This window comes from Athene cunicularia, assembly GCF_003259725.1.
Source record: "Athene cunicularia isolate RWA chromosome 11 unlocalized genomic scaffold, athCun1 chr11_part1, whole genome shotgun sequence".
Lineage (NCBI taxonomy): Eukaryota > Metazoa > Chordata > Aves > Strigiformes > Strigidae > Athene > Athene cunicularia.
In genome coordinates this window covers 18,642,961-18,651,838 of record NW_020799113.1, presented here as the reverse complement: position 1 = coordinate 18,651,838, position 8,878 = coordinate 18,642,961, and the positions used below count along the sequence as shown (strand labels likewise).

The following is an 8,878-nucleotide window of genomic DNA, read 5'->3' as shown; positions in this document are numbered from 1 at the left end:
ATTTGACAAGTATTGTCATACCATTAAAATAGCATGGGGGGGGGGGGGGGAAATGTGGGAGTTAGGGTCTGGCACTCGGAAGATACCGTGTTGTACGGGAAGATAAAACGTAGGCAGACGGATGTGACGTCATAAACCCAGGGTATAAAAAGCGATGTTATACAATAATAAACGCCATTTGCCATCCATCACATTGATGTCTGTGTGCAGATGGACCGAGCGGCCTGGGGTTGGCTGCTGTGTTGTTTTTCCCTGAGCCAGGTCGTTAAGCATCATTAGGCAACACTGAGGCTAGTGATGGGCTGCGTACGGGATGCAGGGGCAGCAGAGGAGGGTTGGTGGGATCCTGTGTGGTCTGTGAGGCCCCAGAGTTGTTTACCCTGTGCCAATGACCTTCCTCCATCCCCTTCTCCTCTTGCTTTTTATGAAGACTTTCTTTTGCAGCTCTAGAGGACAAATTAAATGGAGTTGAGTTGATTGATTTTGCCAGCAACTGGAATAATTTTGATGCCTTTGGCATGCTCCATCCCAGGGTGCAGGTGTGCAGACCTGACCTGCTCTCCATGCAGGGCACAGCCAGCCTAAGGAGTTCTCGTATCTGGGGCACCTCCACACGCTGCTGGGACCCTGCCTGCTCAGCAAGTTATTGCTTACCTGGCCCCCAGCTAGTCTTACCCTTCCTAGCAGAGGTCGCTTTGGGGGGTTATTTAAAATGCTTCCCATGACTTCTAAGTGCTACTTGGTTTTCTGATACTCTTCTCCCTTGGGCTGGCTGGTGCCCTGTTAGAGCGGAGTGCTGCCAGCTTGATGGATGGAAACTTGAGCTAACTTCACCTGGATCAAGCATTTCCTTGGATGTCAGGCCTCCAACCACATTGTTGCTTTCTATTAAAAAATGAAAGGGGAAAAATCTTTTCTTATACAATACTGCAGACTTTTGGGTGAGTTGTGGCTGTCGTCCCAAAAGAGGGACCAGAGGCAGAGGCACCACCACCACCATGATGGACACTTGGAAGCTGTACATCTACATCCCAGTGCATTTCCCGCTGGCCAGGGACCATTGTGTGCGTTTCCTCTCTGCAGGCTTGCTCCCTGGGAATGTGGTTTTAGAGGGGCTGGGGTCCAGCACCTTCGCTGCCCCAAATGTGGAGGGAGGTCCATGAGAAACCAGAGGGAAGAGAGTGCTTGGGAAGCTTGGGCCATGTGTACAGGGCACATATCTTCTACTTTGCTTTCTTCTTATTGCTATACTGCCATGCTATGAACATTTATAGCTGAATTTTCTGAAGCACAGGGCACTGAGGCACCTAACTGCAGCTGGTGATCAGTGGGAACCGAGTGCTTCAGTTCTTCGGGGGCTGTTGCGAAGCACTGAGTAACTCTTGGGAAAGAAGACTTTGGTGTTGGGGTTTTGATCAGCTGGTTTTGCAGAGTTACTCTTCAGGCTCTCAGCAGTATCCCCCAGTCATGTGGCTGCTGCAGTGGGATTTGAGCAGTCCTGGCTTCCTCTGGCCTTGAGCCTTTATGCCAACCCAGCCACTACTGTTGAGAAGCCAAGAGAGATAAAGTAGGTTCCCTTGGTGTGCGCTCCAAAAGAGAGACTGGAGGGGGAATAACCTCCTCCTGAGGATGAGCATCCCTTGGGTTGGGCAAAACTAGGTTAATGAAGTGAGTCTGTTAAAGGAGGGTAAAATACAAGTTGTATAAGCTCCTGCATAGTTGCTGTTTCCAGACAGCGTAGCTTAGATTGAGGGAAGTGGAGCCTTTATGTTTTTTACCCTCTATCTTTAACCCTTCCTTTTCCTGCACCCCACAAGAGATCAGGGTCCATGGTTTCCATCCTAAGTTAGTGTTTGGCTTGTCTTACAGGCTGGCAAATGCTTATGTTGGAGGATTGAACCCAGTGAAGGAGCGATTCCCCCCAAGACAGAGGTGTCTGTGGCTGTCATAGCAAACTTGGATGACACTGAGAAATTCAAGAAGAAGGTGAACCTGTTCATAGAGAGCAGTCACACCTACATTATCCCTGTCCAGGCTGTTGGCATTGGCGTCACAACTGTCACCAACCAATCCATTGCTCTGGAGCTCATCTTGGGACCCCACTTCAGGTAGGGTATCTCAGTGTCTGCTTCTGCCGTGGGCTCAGCAAGGAGGAGCTTTGCTGTAGTCCTTCAGGCAAGTTGTTCTTCAGCGCTCAAGGTCCTGGCTCTGTTTCTCTGGAGGCACAGGGCTTCCTTTGGAAACCTTCTATGGCCGTTTGAAAGTCATTAGATACCCTCAAGAGCCACCAAAATGGAAACCAGTTGCTAAATTCACTGAATTGTTTTTACTTATAATACATGTATTTTCTCACTTTATCAAATAAAGATTTGGAGGAAAACAGCAGGTCCTGGAAGCCTCTGGGTGGAAAATGCTACAAGTATAAACATATTTCCCTTTGCAATAATGTTGCTTGTTTTTCCCTTCACTATGGAGTATCATCTTGCAACAGCGAAAAACCTTGGTGGCAGCTTCTTAGCAGGTCCTTGACTAAATTAGTGGTGCTGTTTTGTTTGCCTGCTGCCCTGCAGTCCTGGAGGAGCAGCAGAATTTCTTTGCCCCGTATCATCCCTCAGTTTGCTCACCTTCCCCATCTCCCCTGATGGGCTGCTCTTTATTAGATGTAGTTGCTCTTCCCTCATTTCTCCCACCTGCTTTCCTCGGCATCACCAAGGGTGAGGGTGGCTGCAGAACCAGCTCAGAAAGGGAGAGGAGGAGAGGTCCACTGAGTTTGCGCAGATTAAATGGAGAGTGTTAATTAAAGGGCTTTATCTGGAAGGAGGGGATTCACCAGTCTTAAAGCCTGTGTCTGAAACCAAGGAAGTTCTTGTAAACAGGAGAAAAATAAGCCTTTTCAAAGTGCTGTTTGCCTTGTGTTGGAGACCTCTTGGGACGAGAAAAATAGCCTTCTCGAGGTGCCTGTTCCTTTCCCTGGCTGCAAAGAGGGTCCACAGTGCTCCAGTACCTAAATTTTGGGGTAGAAGGAGCAGGTTAATACTACCTTAAGCATTTAGGAAAGATTTTGGGGATTTAAATATGCATGCACAAGCCACTCACATAAGCAGGGACATTGCAGGGAGGTTGATGCTTGTCAAGTGTGTCGTGTGCTCTGTGCAGCCACAAATCAGCTACACAAGGGAGGGGACAATGGCAGTGTGATTTGTGTCATCGTCCTCTGCCCCCCTGCACGTCTGGGCCTGCAGGCTCAGATTGGAGTTGTTGCTGGCGGCTGCAGAGCTGCCACCAGGTGAGCTGAGACGGAACCCAGGTAAGGTCTCAGATGAGTTGGGCTTTCCCAGAGCCACAAATTCTGCATCCACCCAGAGCTTCTCCAGGCTTCCACCTGTGTTGTCCACCACATAAACCATTCCACACTAATGGAATGTACCCATTATTTTTTGACAGTCTGTTTCAAAGACTAGTTTGTTCTATACTCTCGGGTCTGTGTATTTAGCTGCTTGTGGCAGACATGCATTTTGTAAGCCATTTATTCTGACCCTGTCAAAAAACCAGTAATTGTTCCAGGAACAATTCATGTCCTGGTCACGCTCAGATTTATAGAGGGTAAAATAATTACTCCAGACTAGCCTGCAGTTAGTGTTTCTTTACATGAAGGAATCAATTTCCATTGAATATTCATTTTGTTTTCTATGTAGCTGTAGTTACTCATCTCTCATTGTCATTCCATTCCCTCAGCAGCTAGACCTGGTCTTGCTGCCATGTTTGTATTGAGGAAACTTCTGTTGATCCTATGTTCTCACAGTGCATTTATCTTCCTAAAACACAAAACCAGCTGCACCGTTCAGGAAAAGGATGATATGTTGGGGGTGATGAGGGTTGGATGCTGCCTCAGGGATGGAAGGGTGAGAGGATAACGTAGGTGTCAGGGCAGGGGCCCCACCAGTGAGGCAAGCGGTGCCCAGGTCACCAAGGGGAAGGTGAAATGGCAGCGAAACTGTTCCTCCATCCACTTGCAGCCAGGACAGGCCAGCTTAGCATCTGATGCAATGAGACCTGCAGGAAGCACCCTGGAAAAACACTCCAAGCATTAAGCACCAAAGACTGGTGACACTGTCTGAAGCAACTGAGATGATCTTCATGCAGCTCTTTCTTGCTGTACACTAACAGAGCAGCTGCTGGATGCTGATAAACTTTGGGGCAACCAATGTCTGGCTTTTGTTAAAGCTTTGAGCTAGGTCAACCTTTTTGGAGGTGCTTTTATTGCTGAGTGTGCAGTCAGATAATGCCATCAGGGTGATGAAGCTGGGTGACTGCTGGGAGATAGCAGCTCCTATCACATTTTCCCTGTTTTTCTCTTCCAGCTTGGATCCCCGCTGTTACCACTATCAAAGGACAATGCTCATCAGCTCTATTGGACAACAGAAGATTTTGCCCCATTTCACCAGTGTGATCGTGTCTCTGCCACCAGCACCGCCAAGGGCAAAGGTTCCTCCCAGAGCCCCAACCTGCCTGCCCTGTGTTTAAGCTTCAACTGCTAAGGATGGAGCTGATGTCGGGCAAGACTATGGAGATGATGCTGGAAAGCTTCTCCAGCACTCCCCACGTGAGGTCTCCCCGAGGAGAGCCTTCCCCATCAAATCACCTCCACTGGGACTTCTGTAGCCCCTTGACATTTGCCTGAGAAAATGAGCAAGTGCTTTCAAGAAACTGTTCAAAAGTCACAAGTTACCATGGCAGCACCAGTTGCTTTCCTTGCTGGCCACCATCAGTAGCTAAGTTTTTTTCATGTTTCCATGGCTACTGTAAACCCAATCTGCTGATATCAAAGCAGGGGCTGAAGGAAATATTGCTACTTCAGGGGCAAACAGCAGGTTACAAGGTGTTGTGTGCTGAGGCAGGAAGAAAGGACAGAGAAAATAAGTTACACTTAGACTAGGAGCACAGGCAGAAAGTGAATTAAAAAATGTGAAGTAATATATGTGGGGGAAGCAGTGAGTAAAACAAAACACCTGTGGAGGAAGGGAATGTCTGGAAGCAGCATCATTTTTCCTCTGTAGACAAACATGGGCAGCAGAGGGCTTGTCTAGTGCTGAGTCCTGAAGGAGAAAAATGAACACAGTGTGTCAGCTCTTAACGATCGAGGTAATGTTCATCCACATGGGAAACTGTTCCCAGGGATCATTACAATTGACAGCTTGACTTCTGTCAATATTTCCATAAGAGCTGGCCCCAGTCTCTCAGCCAGTCCCAGGGTCCCAAGGGCAGGCAGGTCTTGCAGCACCCTTGGATGGCAGCTCAGAGGGGGTTATTTCAGCCAGGTGACTGGATGTTCTCCTCCCTGGATCCTTCTTTCCAGGGGAAATCCAGCTCTGCAGAGAAGCTGCCAGCTAACTGGTGTGCATTCCCTCTCTCTGAGACTGCTGGGCACAGATGTTTAGGCAAATGTGGAGTAAATCTGCATTAAGCTCCTGCTGATACTTGTGTTTTGAAAAGTGTTTTAAAGGCTTGCCTCAGTGGTAGCTTGAGGAAGACTTGATTACTCACCAAACTGACTGTCTCTGTGCAGTTCTGAGCCTAAAGGTTTTGCTGAAGTGGGGAAAAGGTACCAGAAAGTAAATAAAGTGATCAGGGTGCTGGTGAGGGTGTCTTGCCTGGAAAGCCAAAAGGGGATCTGTGAGCTCAACTGTGGCTACCTGGCTCCTGCAGTCAAAGCCAAGACCCTGGGAGTGGGCTTTCCACCTTCCTTGGGTCTTGAGAACTTAATACTCTTGAGGCTGGTCAGAAGCCCAACTCCTTGCACTGCACGTACAACACGGATGACTTTGAAGTCTGTAGACTCTGAGGAGGTTTTGGTGTTGAATCAGGGGAAAGAGTGAGAGATGAAGGGAAGAATTTGGGGAATTGAAACCATGAGAAACCAGGAAAAATCTTCAGTGTGAGAGCATCCAGCTTAAGCAAAGGGTTTTCATATGAAGTGCAAAACATCTCTTTCCTGGGGAGGTTTCTTTTAAAATCAGCTCTAGGAGGGCACAGTACCTGCTAGGAATAAGTGACCCCCTCTTTACCTAAAGGCAGGCTGACTATTTGGGTTTTTCCTGTGGAAAAGTCCACTAAGCTTCCAAGGGAGGGTTTGCTGGCATTGGCCCTTCTATCACCTGTTTCCCTTAATATAGTTTTATTATTTTTTAATCAGTTCCTACAGCTTTCTGTAAGTGTTGTGCTTGGCAGTGGGACAAATCAAAATAGTAATCATTTGGGGCAGGTACTTCTACAATTGTAGGCAGCACATGACTCACAAGGGCTTTTTGTGGATAGTGGGGTGTAGCATTATGGACATTTGAGAGCAGAATAAAAAAGATGCAACATAAAAAGAAAAAGGGGCTGTTGAAGAGACTAAATTTATGGCAGTTGCGTGGGTAGCCAGCACCCTGCTGGCCTCTGCTGGGTGATGGGTGACTCTGTGCAGGTAGTGAAGCAGCAGCTGCTGTGCCACGGCATCGTGGGGAGCAAGGCAGGGGAGGCACAGATAATGCAAGTGGATGTCACGTGCGAGTTCGTTCCTCCCATTCTGCAAAAGTCCTCCAGATAAATCACTTTCTGGGTGAAGAAGGTAAGTCTCTGGATTTCATCCTGGCATTTAATAGCATGGCTGATGACTTCCAGCCGAGGGGGGGACGCTGTGCTTGTGTTCAAAGGAGGAAGTTAAATGGCTTCTCCAAGTCCATGGAGCCTTAGCTAATGAGCTAATGTTTTGTTCCTCTAGGATTTGGAACAGTATCACCAGCACTATTCTGCCCTTCTTGATGTGGACACAATCGAGCTGCTGAGCCGAGGGCACAGGGCGAGATGTGTGGGACCCACGAGAACAGTGTGGGCTTTGCACAGCCACCTTGTGTGCTGGGGCTGCAGGTGGGCGAGCAGAGTGCTGCAGGTGAGTGATGCTTAATCCCCTCCTCACCCTTTCTGAGGCTCTTTGTAAAGTAAGTGAGGATGTTTTTCGAGATGGGACTGGTTTTTAACTTCACCCAAGTAAAACTGGGATTACAGCTGCTCTGCTGAGGGGGATCATGGCTACTTCTAGAGAGGTACCAGTTCCTGTACTCAGTATGAAGGGAGGTTTTGGGGGATCCTCCAAGGCACAGTAATGTCTGAACACCGATCCTGTAGGGAAGCTGGGAACTGAGATTCCTGTCAATTCCTCAGGCTGATGAGAAAAATCTGTCATCATCTGTCTCTTTGCCTTCTCTGCTGTTGGTATGGATGCTAGCTCCTGGCATTTCTCCAAGCCTCACCTTCTTCAAAGGACTCGCAGACATCCTTCAGCTGCAGTGATGATAATGCCAGCGCAAAGCAGGTGCCCTTTAGTCTCTGGATCCTGACTCCTGCATCACCTTTCCCTCTCCCGTGAGGTGTTGAAAAAGAGAAGATATTTCATTATTTAGTTTTCAGGTCTCTCCTCCAATTCCCAGGCTTTCAGAGAAGCACAGAATCCTGTGAGCAGGCAGTTCAGGTTTAATTAGAAGCTTTCCAGCTATCCCTGATGTCTGCCTGTGGTCTGCTTGATGCCATGTGCTCTGATTTATCGAGTGCTATGACACTGCAGCTGTTTGATATCAATACATTGAGAACTAGTTTCCCAAACACTGTCTAGTTTATGTAGACCATGCAGGAAGCCCAGACCAATGCATAAACAGGCAGAAATAGCTTAGGCAGAGCTGAGCTTTGAGGCCACAGTCACTGGAGAAGGGGCAGCAGGACACCCATTGCAGCTGGACTGTTGAGGCTGTATGTGCATGTACATGTTCAAAGCTAACCTTAGGCTGCTGTAGGCTTTCCATTCTGGGCCAAATCCTGCTTGCTTTTCCCCTCTGATCAGCATCACTGCTTTTATGAGGCTACTAGAGCTGATAAGGTTGTAAGAAATTACTGTGTGTGAGTGAAAATAATTTTGTGCCATTCTGCTTGAAAGAATACAAAACTGGATACAAGTGCTTTGGGTTCACTTTCTGGTGTTGATCTTGTTCATGTAGCTGCCTCCTCTCAGGGTCCTGTTCCCTCCTCTGTATGCAAGAGTGTTTCCCTGTCCCCCAGGGGATGTTGTGGTTTCTAAGCATGAAAAGCATCTGATACACTTAGAGAAAAACCACCTAGAAGAGTAGAAACTAACAAAAATAGTAAATAGAGGTGTATGCACGTGGGGTTGGAAAACGTGAAACACATTAGAAAGGGAAGGAGTTCCATGGACACTTCAGATTGGGTTTTTTCCTTGTCTCCTGTTTCTGTAGCAATCCAGTGATGTCCTAACTCTTCAGTGCCAACCTCTTTAAGAAACATCTCCCTGCTGTCACTCAGCATCGTCTTGGCCTTAGAGCAGCCCTTCTTCATCTGTGACACAGACTGGCAGCCCCTCTCTGCAGACACTCAGGTGAGTGGCCATGGGCCTTCCCACTGGTGGGGTTTGAAGAGGGGGGAGTGTGGAACGGCTGGAAAACAACGGACATACTATGTGCGGTCCAGACCGAGTGGCCTCGCTGTAACAACGGGCAGTAGCTGTTGTGAGGAACACCTGCAAAGGCCAAGGGATGGAGAAAATGCGTGCGCAGCAGAACGATAAGGAAGCTGGACTGTGGAAAACAAGATGTTTGTCTGACAGAGGAGCGCGCGTGGACACCACACCGGGACCAACCACAGAGGGCAAAGGGCGCGTGGACAAGGAGCCTCGGCCCGTCAGCCATCAGGTCGCTGTGCGTGTGCCTTGTGTGGGCTACAAATCGCTGCGTATCCTTTCACAAAGCGGCGTTAACCTGATCGCATCGGCCGTACGCGTTGTGCCCGGGGCGGCAGCAGGCGGTGCCCGCGCAGGGCCCGGGCCCCTCCC

The 8,878-nt window shown here is 48.6% G+C and overlaps 1 protein-coding gene across 1 annotated transcript in view; it reads left to right on the top strand.

Annotated features, from left to right (window-relative positions):
- Window positions 1–8,878, top strand: part of HYDIN (HYDIN, axonemal central pair apparatus protein) — a 140,540-nt gene that overhangs the window by 84,940 nt on the left and 46,722 nt on the right. The window contains 7 exon segments of the mRNA XM_026856977.1: window positions 1,870–2,108; window positions 4,362–4,393; window positions 4,396–4,497; window positions 4,500–4,603; window positions 6,467–6,610; window positions 8,286–8,310; window positions 8,313–8,424. Coding sequence (XP_026712778.1) covers window positions 1,870–2,108; window positions 4,362–4,393; window positions 4,396–4,497; window positions 4,500–4,603; window positions 6,467–6,610; window positions 8,286–8,310; window positions 8,313–8,424 — 758 coding nt within the window.